This window comes from Schistocerca piceifrons, chromosome 3, assembly GCF_021461385.2.
Source record: "Schistocerca piceifrons isolate TAMUIC-IGC-003096 chromosome 3, iqSchPice1.1, whole genome shotgun sequence".
Lineage (NCBI taxonomy): Eukaryota > Metazoa > Arthropoda > Insecta > Orthoptera > Acrididae > Schistocerca > Schistocerca piceifrons.
In genome coordinates, this window is record NC_060140.1 from 736,001,322 (window position 1) to 736,021,439 (window position 20,118).

At 39.1% G+C, this 20,118-nt stretch overlaps 1 protein-coding gene across 1 annotated transcript in view; it reads right to left on the minus strand.

Annotated features, from left to right (window-relative positions):
- Positions 1-19,171, minus strand: part of LOC124790060 (CREB-binding protein) — a gene marked incomplete in the record, with an annotated part of 157,555 nt that extends 138,384 nt beyond the window's left edge. Inside the window, 2 exon segments of the mRNA XM_047257622.1 lie at positions 17,233-17,358; positions 18,653-19,171. Coding sequence (XP_047113578.1) covers positions 17,233-17,358; positions 18,653-18,734 — 208 coding nt within the window.
- Between the last annotated feature and the right edge of the window lie 947 nt (positions 19,172-20,118).

Consider the following 20,118-nt stretch of genomic DNA (forward strand, 5'->3'; position numbering starts at 1 on the left):
GTTTAGCCTCTCGATAAGTAAGCTGGTCCAGGGTCTTAAATTCCATTATCTTCCGCTCCTTATGAAGAACGGGGCAATCCGGCGAGCATGGAGAGTGGTGCTCCCCACAGTTGACACATACAGGCGGAGGCGCACATGGAGAATCGGGATGAGAGGGGCGTCCGCAATCTCGACATGTAGCGCTGGATGAGCAACCGGAGGACATGTGCCCAAACTTCCCGCACTGGAAGCACCGCATCGGGGGAGGGACGTATGGCTTGACGTCACAACGGTAAACCATTACCTTGACCTTCTCGGGCAAGACATCACCCTCGAAGGCCAAGATAAAGACACCGGTGGCCACCCTGTTAGTCTTGGGTCCTCTATGTACACGACGGACAAAATGTACACCACGTCGTTCCAAGTCGGCTCTCAGCTCGTCATCGGATTGTAACAAGAGGTCACAATGGTAAATAATCCCCTGGACCATATTTAAGCTACTGTGGGGAGTGACGGTAACAGGGACGTCACCCAGCTTATCACACAAGAGCAACGCTCGTGACTGGGCTGGGGAGGACGTCTTGAGGAGGCTGGACCCATTCCTCATTTTAGACAACCCCGCCACTTCCCCAAACTTATCCTCTAGGTGTTCCACAAAAAACAGAGGCTTTGTCGTAAGAAAGGAGTCACCATCAGTCCTGCTGCAGACAAGGTATTGCGGTACGTAAGGCTCCCGCTTGGCACTAGATCGGCGTCCCTCCCATGGCGCAGCCAACGAGGGGAACGACTGAGGGTCATATTGCGCAGCATCAAACTCAACTCTGCCTCGCTTAGAGACGCTGGTGGCCGGGCAACTACCAGCTTGGTGTGATTTATTGCACTTCATTGCGGCACATCCGCCCAGATGCCACCTACTCTGAACGAGGGCTCTCCCCAAGGGCGCCACCCAGGCAAAGCAACGGGTACCTGGCCGATATCCCGTTGCCCGGAGTCCCCGTGCCCCAGACAAGATGGGCACATACTCCTTGGCATGCATGGGGAGGAAACAGCTCTGGCATCTGTAGTGCGATCCCTGCGTGGTCAGGGGGCTACCACCAAGAGGGTACATGACGACCCCACCACAACGGACTGGCTACCGTGCTGGATTTTAGGTGTTGAAAGGGTCCACAGGTGTCGTGGGCGCTAAGAAGGGGATTGCGCACAAGACGAGAAGGAGGAAACCCAGAAGACGTTGGGTGTAAATCCCGCCACATGACAATAGGTAACATGCAAGATGGTGGTGCATGATGGACCAATAGAAAAACACCACGTAAGGCGTCCTTCCCCAAATGGCACGCACTAACAACGGAAATTTGGAAAAAAGGAGGTCAAACCCAGGAGGGGACCATCACAGAAGGCCGAAACGTGTGAGACTCCTTTTAGTCGCCTCTTACGACAGGCAGGAATACCGCGGGCCTATTCTTACCCCCGAACCCGCAGGGGGGGTATATAAAGTGAAAGGATAAAGAAGTGTGCAGAAGGCATACTAGGGGAATATCATTGTAGCTTTCGACCAGATAGAGGAACAACTGATCAAATATTTGTGATAAGACAAATGACGGAAAAGTTCTATGAATATGATATAGATCTGCATTTCCTATTCATCGACTTAAAACAAGCCTTCGACAGCATAAATTGGCAAGAACTATATGTGCTAAATTAATAAGACTAATCAGAATGACAATGACAGAGACAAGAGCAAAAGTAAAGGTCCTTAGCAGAACAAGTGAAAGCTTTGACTTTAATAAAGGTGTCAAGCAAGGGGATAGTCTCTCCACTGTCCTATTCAATATAGCCCTGCATAGTGTAGTAAATAAAATCAACGAAAGAGGCACCATATTTATGAAAACTAGCCAGATATGTGCATACGCTGATGAAACTGCCATAGTACGAAGAAATACCAATACACTCCTAGAAACGTACCGAGCAATGGAAACAGAAGCCTTAAAAATTGGCCTCACAGTAAATGAAAACAAAGCAAAATATATGGTAATGTCACAATCTGAGGCCAGAAGAACCCCTAAAAACCTAAACATCAACGGGAAATGCTTCAAAGGAGTGTCCTCTTTTAACTACTTGGGAGCCCTAATAACAAAAGGTAACAGTATTGGAAAGGCTATAAGGGAAAGAATACAAGCAGGAAACAGAACTTACTTTGCAAATATGCAATTTTTCAAAAATAGCCTTGTTACAAAAAAAAAACTAAACTGCTAATATATAATTCCCTAGTCTCCCCAGTTATCATATACAGGTCAGTCCGCCCAGTTATCGTCTACAGGTCAGAGGTATGGACGTTGACAGAACACAATAAAAAATGCACAAAGAACCACTGAGTGGAAAATACTACGCAAAATTTATGGGTCAATAAAGGAGGAAGAAGGCTGGAGAATATGCTACAACGCCGAATTACAAGAGTTAATACAAGGCAGGGACATAGTAAAATTTGTGAAATCACAGCGAATACGGTGGCTAGGACACTTGGAGAGAATGGAAGAGGACAGAATTCCAAAGAAAATGATGAAAGGTGTGATCCATTCAGTTAGGCTAAAAGGGATACCTAGAAGAAGATGGATCGACGAGGTAATAATGGATACCACCAGTATGGGAGTCCAGGTGTGGAAAAGAGCAGCAAATAACTGAGAAGTGTGGAGGAAGATTGTTGAAGAAGCCAAGGCTCACCAAGGGCTGTAGCGCTACTGAAGAAGGGAGACCATCCATGGCTGTCGCACCCGACATGTTTCAGCAAGACATGTTGCAGCAAGACATTTTGAGGACGATGAGAAGATGACACACACAGTGAAGCACTGGCTCTGCCACCAGGACAAGGATTGGTATCGACAGGGCATACACACCCTTGTTTCGCGTTAGAGGAAGGCAATAGAACGGGATGGAGATTACATAGAAAAATAGGGTGTGTAGATAAAACTCCATTCTTTTGTGTGTATAATTCTCATTATGCTCAATATAGAATTGTTGAAGAAAAAAATGCTGTGCATTACTTTCTGGGCAACCCTCGGACAACAGTGTGCAGCAAAATTACATGACTGGACTTAGAGAAATTTTCGAATATGACTGCCATTAAATGCAATGCCAGCAGTTTTTAAGCAGGAAGACATCAATTAATTTGAAACAAATCTTTTGGTTTAACGTGGAAACAAGGTTTCTTTGTGATAAGGGTTTTAGCTTCTTCATACAAGTAATGAATTCCATGATCTTATGAACTTTTAAGTTGTCAAAGAATTAGGTTTGTTTCACATCTACGAGGAGGATAACTGAGTCACTCATTTCTACAATGATGCAATTCCCAGCTTATAGACATTAATCACAACAGGCAAAGGATATGCATGTGCCAAACTGGCACTAGTTATTAAATGAAACACTTAAAATATTTAGTTACATTACAGTTTATTAATTTATAGTATTTTGATTTCTCTTGGCTCTCTTGTGTATTTTAATGCCCCCAACATTAAAACTTGAGCCACATGTGCTGTTCACTACACTCAGCTTCTGAAGTACCAACAGTCATAGGCATGAACAGGAAAGACCACATACAGAAATATTACAACATATTTATTAATGAAGCAAAATGGAGAGAGAGCAAGGCAGAGAAACTACATTTCAAATTTCTCAGAGTTTCTCATGGATGTATGGGGATAAAATAGATCATCAAAATCAACAGCAGAAAGGTCCTTATATTCACAGATGAAACAACAAACAGCTGATCCATTATGAGAACAGCATATCAGTTTGACATGCCAGATTATTGAGTGAAAGCTTTTTTGTTCAATTACTAATCGGTCTCAAGCCCTCCCCCACCCCTTTCTTTCACTAAATATGGCTTCCACCTCCGCATGTTCTGTGGACGGAAAAGAAAACTTACGATGTGCTTCAGAATCATTTAACAAGCACCTTGAAAATGTAACTGAATTAAGGAAGGACATACCACCTCCAATAACGCATTCGCCTTATTCAGAAAACCACAACACAACATGCATTAGAGGATATATATATTCATTTGCCTTACTTCTCAGCTTCTACATTGTTGAATGTTTTATTGTGAATGCAGGGAATGAATTGCATCTCTCGCACAAAAAGAAGAAAGTACATACTTCTGAGATAGATGCAGTTAAACAGAAAACGCACTGGAGACAAAGATTTTTTTTAACATATGAACATGCCAAATAAGCCAAGGAACCAACATAAAATGTTTACAACACTTTCGTGGCCCTATATCTTCATGTAAAAGGATTCCCAAATCTGCAATACTGAGTTCAAATTCTTATGTCTATTGTAGTTTGCACCATGCTAATTATATGTGACGTTACACGATATGTGCGGCACTACATCTCAAATTATACACTCAAATACAAGGTTTATGCTAAACACAGATCTGTATGGAAAAAAACCGAATTCTAATCCTCCGAAAATAAAGAGAGAAAAACATATGTTACTCAACGAATGAACAGCCATTAATTTAAACTACACAACATACTAAAAGGAGATGTGAAACACTTTTTGTTAGGCGATGTGCAAGATTGAAAAAAATTAGAACTGTGGATAAACTAGCTCAATTATAAGCTAAATCAATAGGTGGATTTAATGTCATGTTGAAGCTAAACTAGAAAAGAAGGACTACAGCTGAAGAATAACTAGATAAATGTTCCTTCTTCCCACAATAGAAGGTCACATGTTACAGTAGTAACATACATTGAAATGCCAAAGAAACTGGTATAGGCATGCATATTTAAATACAGAGATACGTAAACAGGCAGAATACGGCACTGCAGTCGGCAACGCCTATATAAGACAACAAGTGTTTGCCACAGTTGTCACAATGATTACTGCTGCTAAAAAGGCAGGTTATCAAAAGTTAAGCGAGTTTGAACGAGCAAAGGGACACAGCACCTCCGAGGTAGTGCTGAAGTGAGAATTTTCCCGTATAACCATTTTGCGAGTGTACTGTGAATATCAGGAATTTGGTAAAATTTCAAATCTCTGACATCACTGCAGCCAGAAAAAGATCCTGCAACAATGGGACCAACGACGACAGTAGAGAATTGTTCAATGTGACAGAAGTGAAACCCTTCTGCAAATTGCTGTAGATTTCAATGCTGGGCCATCAACAAGTGTCAGCGTGCAAACCATTCAACGAAACATCATCGATATGGACTTTAGGAGCTGAAGGCCCACTCGTCTTCCATTGACGACTGCACGACACAAAGCTTTATGCCTCGCCTGGATCTGTCAACACCGACACTGGACTGTTGACGAATGGAAACATGTTGTCTGGTTGGTCAAGTCTCGTTTCAAACTGTATCAACCCAATGGATGTGTACGAGTATGGAGACAATCTCGTGAATCCATGGACACTGTATGTCAGCAGAGGACTGTTCAAGCTGGCAGGGGCTCTGTAATACTATGGGGGATATGCAGTTAGAGTGATATGGGACCCCTGATATACCTAGATACGGATGACACGTACATAAGCAGCCTGTCTGATCATCTGAATCCATTCATGTCCATTGTGCATTTCGACGCACTTGGGCAATTCCAGCAGGACAATGTGACACCCCATACGCCCATAATAGCTACAAAGTGGCTCCAGGAACACTCTTCTGAGTTTAAACACTTCCACTAACTCCCCATATATGAACATTAATGAGCATATCTTGGATGCCTTGCAACATGCTGTTCAGAAGAGATCTCCATCCCTTCGTACTCTTACGGATGTATGGACAGCCCTGCAGAATTCATGGTGTCACTTCCATCCAGCACTAGTTCAGACATTAGTTGAGCCCATACCGTGTCATGTTGTGGCACTTCTAGGTGCTCGCAGGGGCCTACACGATATTAGGCAAGTGTACCGGTTTCTTTGGCTCTTCAGTGTATGTAATCTGTTGTTATAGCTCCAAACAAGTTCCTCATGTTTTCCTACCCAGCAAGTGTCTGCATACTCTAGCTATCAACCTCCAACCTGTTGAATCGCTGAGATCTGAATGTGTAAGAAAACAGCCACAGCAGGGTGGTGGTGGTGGTGGTGGTGGTGGTGGTGGTGGTGGTGGTGGTGGTGGTGGGAGGAGGGGAAGTTTTTTTCGTATTTTACAGAATTACTGAAAACAGAAATTTGGGATCTAGGCACAGATCTGAACCTTACTCTTCTTGAATACACATCCAGCACACACTGATGAGACAAATATCACAGCCATTGCCCATCATGAGAATGAATGCCACCTGGTGGCACTGCAGGCACATGATGAGAAGTGAAATATATAAGCACTGCAGTGACAAATGGGAAATGCTAGTGGTGATACAGGCCACAAATTGGAAATTCCACTGACATAAGTGACTTTGGCAAATGGCAGATTGAGACCCAAATTTCATCCAGTGTATGCTGTGTTCAAATAACTTACGGGAACGCAGCTGGGTGATATCAACAACCACCGATATTTCAAAGGAGAATCCTGACATTTTAAAGGGAATTCCCTTGCACAGCATTTACTTGCCACAGTTATCCTTGAAAATGGCAGACTGCTCCTGTTGAAATATTGTCAGTTGTTGACAACATAACCCAGCTGCATTCTCAAAAGTTACTTATTAGTTGAATGTTGTACACACTGAAAACTTGGGTCTCACATTGTTTACCTCTTTGGATAAGAAATGTATCGCTGCTTGCAGAGATTGGATAAAGGATGCAGCAGTAGAGTAAGATTGCACTGTGCGTTGTCATGATCAAAATACTGTTCCGGTGTTTGCCAAAATTGAGCATCATATTAATTCTCCTGCAACCAACTGTATCAAGGAATGTGCTCACCTAGCTGTTGTTCATGAAAGAATCCATTATACTCATCGACAGTAAGATTTTGTTTCCAATGAATTGTTTCAGCTTAATTTAATGATTGCTTCAAAAAGTCTGGCAATTTCTTATGACTGGCTAGACGTTGCTTCATAATCACAACCTGACTATGAATTTCGTTCTGTAACTGCCCGACACAAGGTGAAGTTTGAATGCTTCCATGGATTGGCGTCTAATACTACATCACAACGTTCTGTGATAAATCTCATGGCGAAAGCTTTTGACAACACAGCTTTAGCCACATTAGGGAAAGGTATAAATTTTGCGCTGATGCTCAAGTATTTGTCAGCAATTGATTTTATTAGCTCTGCTGAACAAGCTGTCTTTAAACTACCTCCTGACTTTGCAGAGGCGGCAAGGAGGGAGGCACGTCATGTGTTGACCGGGGCACTTCCATCGAAGAGTAATATCACAGCAGTTGAGAGGGCTGCTTTACATTCACTTTTGAGTTGATCTTGATACTGTTATTTTACCTGCAGACAAGGACAATGCTACCGTTCTTTTGGGCAAGCAGGATTATGTTCAGAAGATGCAGTGTTTACAGCATATCACAGGACTAGTGCTGACATCACAATAAACACTAATAGACTGAAGTAAGATTTAACAGCCCCCTGAAGAAAAGTTTCCTGTCACAGCAGACTATCAAGAGTCTTAATTCTTATTGTGCTGCTCCCACTAGGTTATATGGCCTTCCTAAGTTCCACAAGGAAGGGGCTCCTCTTCATCCGATAGCGAATAACATTGGTCCTGTGACATATCATGTAGCAAAATACCTTGCTACTCTATTGAGCCCTGTAGCACGTCAGTGTAAGGATCACATTAAGAAGTCAGTGGATTTCTTACATCAATTAGGGGAAATGCGATTGCATGACTCCTATTCTAACAAATTTTGATGTTTTCTCTCTTTCTCTCTCTCTCTCTCTCTCTCTCTCCACTCGCATTCCTCTGTCCAATTTCTTTTTTTCCTTCTTTTTTTAAAAAAATGGTAGACTGAGGTTCGATTTGATGGTGAATTAATGAACCATTTCGACATGTGTTGACTCCTATTCACTTTTTATTCGAGGACCAGTACTATGAGCACACAGATGCATTTACAGTGGGAAGACAGCCCTCATTCACTATTGCCAATTTGTTAACAAAAGACTTTGAGGAACATGCCTTGAAGCCGATGGCTTTGACATCTTGTGTTATTTACCTGGCCTCCTGACCATGAGAATCTAAATGATTTTTTTGAACACCTGAATTCAATCCACCCGAATATTTGTTTACTGTGGAGCTGGAAAAGGATATGTTGGTCAGCAGGAAGGTAGAAGGTATGTTACGGCATTCCATTTACAGAAAGCCTACTCACACTGACTTGTATCTAGAGGCTGATAGTTGTCACCACTTAGTTCATCATGAAGGGGTACTTCATACCTTGGTTCAGAAGATCCATGTCATCTTGGAGCCTTACAGCTTGTCAGATGAGTTAACCCATCTTCACGTCACCTTTTGTCAGAAATGTTATAGTGACAGACGGATCAGATGTGCGTTTCGTTATCAACATAATACTGAGGAGGTACCAAAAATCTACAGTTTTTTCACCTTACACAGGGAGCATTTCGAACAGGACTGGTCGTATTTGGGAGAAAAATGATGTGAAATGTGTTTTTGACCACCTTCTAAAGATCAGGGTCATTTTAGGTTCCCTAATGGATGATCTTGGTTTGCATAAGGCAGTTGATTAGCATATTCTTTGCAGCTGTGGCATGTCATATATCAGTCAGCCTATCTGGACTGTGGAGGATTGGTGTACTGAACTTCAGTGTCCCACTTGCTTACAACAGCCGAGCAAATCCGCCATTGCAAAACATATGTCTTTGCACCAGTCATCCTATGAAATGTAACAACATGGAGATTCTGCCATGAATCTCTAGCTATCTGGATAGTGTTATTACGGAAGCAACTGAAATTAAATAAGAAAATAACCTTTGTAAATAGAATGGTGAGTTTTGTTTAAATCCTGCCCTTCTCCTTGTCAAAAAACAGGACAGAGTTAATACTACCTCACCCATTTATTATTAATTTCACTATCGATAACTTCTAACGTCAGTCATCTTCGGTTTGTGTGATGGCGCTTGTGTTTTATGGTGTGCACGTATGTTATCTTTCCGGAGTTTCTCTACAATCCTAAATTTTAAATTCCCATACAGTAGTTATGCCTTGAAAATGGCAGGGTGTATCCCTGTCGAAATATTGGCTGTTGTCGGCGATGTCACCCGGGGCAGCAAGCTATATGAAATGGCAGATTGTTTGGCTCAGCTCCTGGAAACTGGCATCTCAAAAACATTGAAGTTGGTCAGCTGTACAGACACTAGAGGACAGTGAAACTACAAGTGTTGGACATCCACACACCAACACAGAACACGAAGATCTGAAGCTAGCCCACTCTGTAAAGCAGGACAGGTGGCAATCTGTAGCAGGTCTGATGACAGAGTACACTGTTGGTGCAGGCACATTGTTCAGTGTAGATGTTGAACATGACTCCACAGCAGATGTCCCCATGTTCCTATACTGACCAAATGAAGTTGCCAATTACGATTGGAGTGCACAAAAAACCACTGAGATTGGATCGTGGATCAACGGTACTCAATCTCAGGTAAATCAAGTTTCTTGTTACATCGAGTTGATTGTTGAGTCCAGACATGGGAACTGCTTCAAATGTGCACTCTATCACTTATGCAGGTCACTGGTGGCAGTATTATGGTATGGAGGAAATTCACTTGAGCTGCCATGGTACTTGTGGTAAGTAATCGGACATTCCATGACAGCTGTGATTATGTGAAGATTATTGTGGATCATTTGGATCCCTTCATGCTTGATACCTCCAGCATCTTCCAGCAGCTTAACCATCCATGTCACATGGTAAGAATCATGCTACAGTGGTTTGAGGATCACAACAGTGGACTCATGCTGATATCTTGGCAACCAAATGTGTTCCATCTGAACTCAATGAAACACATCCGGCACATTATATGGCACAACTCAGCTGTCAATTACTTTCTTAAATTTTTCTGCTTTTATTTTTATGTACTTGCATAAGTAATTGACACTGATGTACTTTTACTGACACCCATCGTCATCACAGCATGTAATAGTTAGGTATAAATGTAGATGCCACAACCTGGAAGTGCTTTTCATTATGAACAACATAGTCAATTCTGAGGTGAAAAGTTGAACAATAAACTAACTGTGTAGTGTGTACATAGATTGTTCCCATGATCTAGTAACGGCTCTTCCAATTACAGCCTAAGAATTCTTATGACTGCTTGTAGCAGACAGGTGGAGGAGATGTACAAGGTATGCTGCTTGTCCATGAAGAACAAGGTTTACTTTGTTAATTTTGTATGACAACACAATATAAGTGACTATTACTTCAAAGGCATTTTGCATGGAATGGAAATGATTTATACCTCACCACTTTACAGTACAGTGGCATATTTACTGAAAGGTTCGCTAGATGTTCCTTTATGATGTCTGAGGACTTTACTTGATTTTTAGATTAGAAAAACTAAGCACAGTCATTACTGACTGCATCTAACCTTTCTTACTGACATAAGAAGCATTAAAATAACACTTAACACATGTCACTGTAAGGAAATGACCGTTCATCAAATGGTCACAATAATGCATTCGTTAGCAAGCTTTAAAATTTAAAGACAGCTTGGTAAAGGAAACCTACCATTTTCTAAAGTCTTTCACCAATGGAATTACTTCCAGATATGTCATTCATTGTTTACTCATGAAACAGTGTAGTCTCTCAATAATTTTAAGGGTGCAGTGTAGACAGTAAAATGAAAAATATTTAGTATTGTATTTTCAGGTGCACCAAATATTGCATTTTCATATTAGTGACTAGTAACAAAATTCTGCTCCAGTAACACGAAGGTGTTGAAGCATCATAGATTTGTTACTGTGATAATTAAAAATGGTTACTAAACTGCATACAAATACAACTGCGAATGTCTATGTCTGGGCTGACATTTTGTTGAAAACAACTTTATGCAATAGTCTCAGGTTCACAAATTAGTACTAAAAAAGCATTTGCATCTTAAGCTGCTAAAGATTTCAAACCCAATATTTTGTCATTTGTAAGTAAACATAAAAAATAAAAAAATAAAGCACTTCAGTGGTGTACTCATCTATGTAATCCAACATTTAATATTCAAAACTATTTGAAAATACTGACAATCATTACATTCGCCAACTAATGACAGGAAATGTACACAGGTGTAGCATATCATGACATAATCTTGGCATTTGTCATAGCAGCTGCTCAGCACATGCAATGTGTATTCATTTCACCAAAATAAAAATCAATTTATCAGGTGCACAACCATTTTTGTTTTCATGAAATAGCTTGGCATTTCCTGATTAACTGAGTATATTAAAAAAAAAAATAATGAGCTAATGGGCGATAAGTGGAACCAAATAATGGAATGAGTAATGTAATTGAATGAGAAAATTAAGTGTTCAGCTGTTACTGAAGATCATTAACATGATATTGAAACTATAAGTGTACATTATTGTAATTCTTTTACTAGCATTTCACCCAGGATTTTTGGCATAATTCAATAATCATGCGTCCACTGACCACATTGACATGGTGACTAACACAACGGAATCTCATTTGGTATAAACAAGGTATGAATCCTCAGCCAGCTATCAAAATATTGGTTTATGTGGATTCACACAGACACATTAAGCAAATACTGGGGTGTTTCCCTTGACAAGAACAGGGTTAATTTTCTCTTCTATCCTTTTCAATGAGAGTTTGAATAGCTCTAATAATCACCTTAATGGGATGTTTCTTTCAATTCAATATCAATTGAAAGTATTAAGAAACATCTATCCTTTAGGTGTTACTCATAATTATTATGTGCTATATAAAATAACTTGTGAGACAGTGGAGAGGTAATGAAACACACAAAGTACTGCCAATAATTCTGGAAGACTAAAATCCAACTTCAAATGAGGCCATTTCCAGAAGCTTACGCAAGTGAAACAGATATTGTATGGATGGGAGAGGTCTGACATACCTCCTCAAGCACACGGTTCTCCTCAGAGTCACAGGAAAAACAGCCTTTTCTTTACAAAATAAAATTGTGTGAACAAATGCTTATTGAATCTCACAACTTTTAAACCTCACACTTGAGGTAGGTCTCTCGTGGTTGAAACCGTAAGTAAAAATGTTATAATATTTGAACAAGAAGGTGAATGAATACTTACCAATGTTGAGACAGGGGTAACTTGTACAGGGCTGACATACAAATTAAGACATGGTCACATTTATGGATATCAGTATGTTTGAACAATGTTTCCATTCTGTAGAAGGAACAAGGAAGTCCACCAAATCTCTTTATGAATACAGACAAGAATTAAATATAAAAGGAAAAAGCAGTAACAACAACACCAGAGCCAAGATTCAGATGCTACACATGTAAAAAGAGTGTCATCTACAACCTAAGCAAAGAAACTCATTGTGATCAATGGAAAGAAACAGGCACATGAACACAAAAAGATGAGAAAAGCACTGGAGAAAAATAGAAATTTAAGGGTTGCAGGAGCCAAAGGAAAAACTGGAAGGAAACTATCACGAAGAAATATGAAAGAGCAACAAGCAATTGTTTGTGTCTCTAGAGCAGCAACAAACTGAATAAAAATTGGGCAAACAATGATAATGTGAAACACCATTGATAATACGCTGTGTGTACATTAAATTAATAACCTATCTGGTTCCTTTCATCGCATTATGCACTACCAAAATGATCGTTTTGTGTGCTCAAATTGGTAGCATTATCTTTGTGGAAGCAATTCACACACCACCACCACCACCACCACCACCACCACCACCACCACCACCCTTGACGTGGGCTCTGGATTAATTTCTGCAATCCTATCATTCTTACTCCGGAAACTGGAATTGTTATATTTCTGTAACCAGCAAATCCTACTGGGTCTAATTTATGTGTATCAGCACTAATTCTTGTTACAACTGTCTTCTATATTTCAAATACAAACAATTTTATTATCACCCACTTTGATTTAAAAACCTGGCACTTGCAGCGCACCATAAACATCAGAATCCTTTCCCATGTAATAATGATATGAATGGGTATCCAAATACATGATAACTATTCTGCCACCCATAAAAGGTGCTATCTAGTAAATAACAAACTGTGGAATTAGAAAGGGATTCACAATAACCTCAACTGAGTAATCATTAAACCATTTCAACAAAATGACTGAAAAGCACCACATACATCTAATACAGATCACCAAGACCAACTGTGGAACCAAAAATATGTTGGATGTAATTCCAGAGTTTCAGTGAACTAATTCCCTTCACATATATCACCCTAACCAACATATGAAAGAGCTGCAACAATTTATTAACATGAATGTCAGTTTTATGGCTAAAAAAATCATGTAAGTTAACACTAGTGATTGAATGATATTAATATGATGGCCTGAATGCCAACTTACCTGCTGAACAATTGCATATATCAGAACTGGAAGAAAATTGACATCTAGAATAAAGTTTCTATCGAAATTCTCAAGAATCACAGAACATGCAAGAAAAGGCATACACCTGGATCAACCAACATAAACTATAGCCACATTGATTCCTCCTTAGTTCAAATGGCTCTGAGCACTATGCAACTTAACTTCCGAGGTCATCAGTCGCCTAGAACTTAGAACTAATTAAACCTAACTAACCTACGGACATCACACACATCCATGCCCCAGGCAGGATTCGAACCTGCAACCGTAGCGGTCGCTCGGCCCCAGATTGTAGCGCCTAGAACCGCACGGCCACTCCAGCCGGCTCCTCCTTAGTCACTCTTTCATCACTCAATAATTTGTAACCTGTGTAGCTTCATATTCTCTGATTCATCATGCATAGCTTCCCAAAGGATAAAATTTGTTTCAAAGCCTCATGTCTGGTATGTACGAACATGTTAGCAGCATCACAAGTGACTGTTGCTGAGTACAACAATATTTATACTGCCTGTCATCTTTCACACCTACTACAAAATTTGTTGTGTGTACAACCTCATACTGTACATTATGGGTTTTGAATTTGCTGTGGATACCACGATACAATGCACTGTTAAGTACTAAACACAAAATTTCCGTTTCATAAACACTTTGTTACCAATAAATAAATTTTTGTCAGACCCGTCACCATAGTGTCTGCCTAAACTTGGTCCACAATTTAATGTTCCAGTAAAACCTCCATCTAATGATGAACCTGCAGTGGCTCAAAAACTAGTTAATAGTATAATAAATTTTATTTAAAATCCAAAAAAGTGACTGTTTGCACATTTATACCCAGATAAACAGCCACGAATTTATTTTTTCTGAAGTTCACTTATTATAGCTACACATTTATTGGTTTAGTACACAAGTTATGTAATGATTTCCAAACATTTTTAAGTACGCTGAAAATTTACACTTATCACTAAGACAAAGAACATAAAATCAAAAACAAAGTGCATGCAAATTAATTAGAATTACACCCAAATTACAACTGGCTATCAATGTCAGTGGTTACTTGACATTTATCAATGTTACACAAGGCATAAACTTCAAAATCCTAAATGCTGATCCCTTCAATTCTGTAATAACAAAAACCCGAACTTTGTGTATGATAACAATGAAAATGGGCAAAATATGATAAAGTCAAGCTTTACGTATGAGCATAACAAGAAAATGGAAACAGAAATAAACTGACATTAACTTATAGCAAATTATGCCAAACTGACACAGTAAACACAAAGTTTTTAAAAAAATAACAAAATGTAATTTCAATTGTCAGTGACTTGTCTATAATTTACAAGCATTCCAAAAAAATATTGTGGAAACATTCATACATATGCACATATGTACTCTAGGGCTACAACAATAAACTTGGGTCAACTGTGTTAATGCTTTACTTCAAAACATTTATTAATGAACTACAGGACAAATAGAAGTTGAAGCTATATTATGCAACACAAAAACGAACACACACATTGAAAATGCAAAGAAATATTTAAAACTTTAGCTTCTGTTGCACTTTCTGGTCAAGACAGTTAGCTATACAGATCTCTTGAGATAGCATTGAAGCACCTTTGCCAATGCTATTTGAGAAGCTATGGCAAAGAAACTGGATATTTCACACACTCAACTGCCCTTTTCAGAAAGTTTGAAAATTAAAACCATGGGACTTATTTTGACACTGAAATCAGCTTTTCTAAAGTTGACTAACATAAACACTATAGTGTCATTCGACAATAAATTAATGTGTACACTGAATAACATACAACACATAAACATGCAATACATGCAATGTTTTTGTACTTCACAGTAAGCAAGTGCAGATGTACACAGATAGACAATGCACTCCCCCCTCCCCTTTCCTCCTGCCACCACATGTGTGTGTCTATAAACATTACCTCTATACCTTCTTGTTTCAAAAATTAATTATGAGTAAACCTACTCTCTGCTGAACTGTACAATATTTAGGGCCTAAAAGTATGCAAGAATGTGAAGTTGTGCATCCTTTTTGTGTCCTGCCTCAGCTAATCTTTACTTATGTCTTTGTTCCAGACAGATGAGATAACATTAATTTTGGATATTTGTAACAGATGATGACTACCAGCAACCAGGAACTGGGTGAAACCTATACTTACATTGATTAAGAATACAAAAATAATGGACATTTTCATTCACCATACTGACAGACAAGCACAGATATGTTCACTGCAAATTAAATATCACCATATCCCAGCACTGTTAGTGTTGGTTTACTTGCTCACTGTGACCACAAGAACCAAACCCCATCCAAAACGGATTACTCAGAGCCTTCACTGAATCATTACAATTATGGAAAGCAATTGTGGTATGTACACTGTAAAATAATGACACTGCAACTATCCTCGCTTCCTCCCCCTTCTTCTTTGCCTTCCAGCACCATACTCTTCAGTGATAGAAGTCTGATCAAAGCAGTCACTGCGCATAAATTAAACTTCCCCAATTTGTATACCAATACAATGCATCATTACATGCTCCTGTCAATTTAACTCAAATATATAGATTTAAGTACTCATTAATTACGAAGCCAAACAGTAATCTTTACAGATGTGATGCAAAAAGCACAAGACACCACAGTCACTTATATCTAGCCGACAACATTAAATGGGAAGGATGGAAAGGCTCCATTCCACATCATTCCTTGTGACACTCAAGTATTTGTGAAACACATTCTCAACATAAAGGTTGCAAAGTAAAAACATGCTGCTTACAGCCAAAACAGTGCACATGTATTTACTTTCACTAAATCAATTAAACAATTGATTTCTCTATCCAGCCACAAAGAATGCACAGTGCCATTAATAGTGGAACAGCAGAGTGCACAAGGTAAGCTAATGAGACTCAAATTTCATTACTGAAATATGAAACAGGCTACTGTAATGTCAACTGCATCATCATAACAGTAGTGATAAAAAAAAAGCCATCAAATTTCAGTATTAGATGGGAATCTGAACACTCAAGTGTCAAATATGATTAAAAAACTGAAGATTGGCTATGTGCAATTTAAAAGAAGATACTAGGCTACACCTATTACAGGATGTGCAGTGGTTGCACTTTTCCTTAGCTAAGCATTCAGCATGAAATGGTATGCTGGCTCCATAAATAATAAATATCATTAATCATAAGACAAACTTGAATTTTATATGTTCCCGGATGTCTGCACCACATCTGGTCTCAATTCACAATAAAAATCCACTAGATCTTACACAACTAAACAACTGCTCAGCAGAGAGAAGTAGTCATAGGCAGAGGAAACCAGGAACTGGGCGAAACCTATACTTATAATGATTAAGAATACAAAGATAATGGACTTCTCATTCACCATATTGACAGACAAGCACAGAAATGTTCACTGCAAATTAAATATCATCATATCCCAGCACTGTTAGCATTGGTTTACTTGCTCACTGTGACCACAAGAACCAAACCCCATCCACGCACATAAAAGGAAAGAGAAGAAATTACACAAATATCTGTCATAATGCTCAGTTATTGTCACAAAAGAAGTAGCTTTAACACGTACTGGTAATTGCTGTCACACTACATCACCATCCCAAAAAACTACCTAAAGGTTAAAAGATCAGTTGTGCGCATCTTATAGTAGACACAAGGCATTTTTGGTTAGAAAGCTACCACAACCATATTATGTAAGTGAATCAACAGTGATATTTTATCATCTTCCACCTCATTAGGACATTTATGAATAGGACGGATACAGGAACTGGGACTAAATGAGTTATTACTTCTCTTCTGCGTGTTCCATTGCTGTTGCTGTTGCGGTTGTTGTGTTCCCCTGCCACCATTGTTCCCCAGAGGTGTAGCCAAGCCGAAGTTGTAAGCATGGTGCATCATTAAAGGCGCCAACGGTACTGTGGAATTGGATGGCACGTCACAAAGATTAAGAGAGTTCATAAAAAGGATACAAAACAAAAGACTTTTCTGTTCATATCAATTCCCACTTTTGACTGAAAAAGTTGAGAGAAAAAAAGTATTTAATGGGACAGAAAAAAAATAAATGCTTCTGCTACGCAGTAAACCCTTAATGATGTTTGAAAAATAAGCCAACCACACCTACACTTACAAATACCTCACACCATATAATACAAGGTTGATAAGAATGTAAACAAACCCAAGTACAAATATGATATAAAAGTAGGCATAAAATATTTTTCTTCAATGTTTTTCGTACCTACATTCTCAATAAGTGAGTAAACATCACCATAAATGTGACACCATAACATCAGCAAAAACTGATAAAACAACTGTCAATCAGTTGCAATGTTCTTGTAAAAAAGAAAAATGGTGATCTCCATTTTAAGTCGATATGGTAATATTTCAGTTACTAAAATTTTTATCAATTACATCATGCAATGTAAAAAGTAACACAAACCACCACTTAAAAAAAAATCAATTTCAATCTACAAAAAGCAGTCCATGCACATGCTGCTATCATGCTATTACTGAGAAAAGTGAAACGTGAATGATGTAATGTCATGCGAAGTGGACAACAGTTATTTGTTTACATCACAGAAACAAGGGCAACGAACTTTCCATTAAAACGAAAAAATCCGATAAAACTTCACCTTTCCTGACCAATGAAAGTTACTGTTTTCTAAACACGTGAAGCTTATTGTTAACAGTTTAAAGCAAAGTGAACGCACATTATTTTCATTACTCTCTCTCAGGTTACACTTTGTTTAGTTTGCCATGGTCAATTACTATTCAATCATTGTTTACTAACAAATCGGACAGTTGCACTAAAATCACAGAATACGGCCTAAAAAATAAACTACTTAAAAAACTGCACGATGTAAACAAATTACTGTTTTAATTACTGATAATGACAAGTAAATGTAAGTTAAACACACACTGAAAAGGGTTTTCTTGTGACAAAAGAAGCCGTCACACTGCCCTTTAATAACCATCATACACGCTTCAGTTCCTCGAGAGAAATCAAATATATACATAACAAATAACTGGACACTTACTTCATCATCCACAGACACTGTCCACTGAAACTTACTTTGAATACAAAAGTCCTAGCACACTTGGCCATTATGTCAAATAACATGTTATATGATGCATTCTGAGATTCGTTCTTTACTACTAATTTATAAATATCTAATATTTTTTTCTTTGTTTTAAAAGAAACGACGGACGTACCGGACGAGTCAGAAGGCCCTTGGAAGGAGTCAGTCATTTTCTGCCGCTTGTTTGGCGGCCCGTCGACGAGATGATCGGCCATATCTCCCTGTTTACCAAGCCGTGTCTACTAGCCTACACAGTATCGTATTTAATGGAATTTGAATCCACGACGCACGGTTCTGCTTGTTCCCGACAACATAAATAACACCTCAGAAATATCACTGGAATAGTTCGACGAACACTGCATCCCTCAAGGCACATATTAATACTCCAGAGTCAACTACTGAGCTTAATGAAGCCCCAAATTGGCGGATGAGCCTACACAGTCCCACTCTCCATCTTCCGACGGAACTGCACAATGATCCAAAAGTAAATCACCCACAATTTTTCAACATCATACGTCTTTTAACATTTATGGACCAAGTGCGGCGGCACAAAACACTTCACGTCTCTAATACAACGCACTAGCGTCCATTATTAGAAGGAAAATGACGGTAATTTGAAGAATAATATCCAAATTTCCACACGGTCCCAGTAACTCAAAATGGCGGCTGTTGATGAAAAGTTTTTCTACGCTTGTCAGAAAATTTCCGACTATTAATGAGAACTCGGGTCTGCCATTGGTCGATGTGCACCATGTGATCGCCAGGAGGGCAGCTATTGGCTTCAGCTCCTCACGACCGCCATCGTGACGTCATGTCAGGAGCCGATGATGCCCGAAGTGTAATTGGTGTTGTAGAAGAATCGGGGACCGCGCAAAATGTTTAGTTCTGTGAAGTATTCAAGGAGAAGATTTAAGCACTGTGCATCACTAAGAAAATATAAGACATAGGGACTACTGTTGTGTCTGTTTTAACATTCGAGTCTGTTGTAAATATTTATTATGAGAAGTTTTAACATGTCGTGCATCGGGAAGAATTACAAACGAAAGTGAAAAATGTTATTTTCATGTTAGCTACAGTTTCGTGTGTATCTTGATATATTGTGATTTTGATATAGTAAAGTATATTAATTTTTATTGTTCATGTTTTGCCATTTTGTTGTTATATTTACGTAACCTGAGAATTTTAGGTACACAGCGTTTTATCGTGTAAGCTGTATAATGTAACAACAGATACGGTCTCCTCAGAAAACTGTTATTTCTTTCTACTGCAGCAGCATAGCATTGTTTGACGCAGAAAGCAGTGGTTGAAATACGGTGCCCAACAGAGTGAAGCGCAAAACTTTCTTGTTATGTAGTCCCAAGTAGTACGATAATTTCGATGTGAAAATTCTGTCGTAGAAATGTTTAAAGAGAAGCTTTGCAATATGACTTTCTTAAGATCATAGCAAATACAGGTTTCGTGATTTTATCGTAAGTGTGCAAGAAAAATTTTTTTTGTCTGCTGAGGCTAATAATACCTGTTGGCAAGGCTGTGGCTATGAAACGACTATGCTGCCACTTCTTTAATATTCTCTACAGAAAATCTGGTGGCGTGTACTGA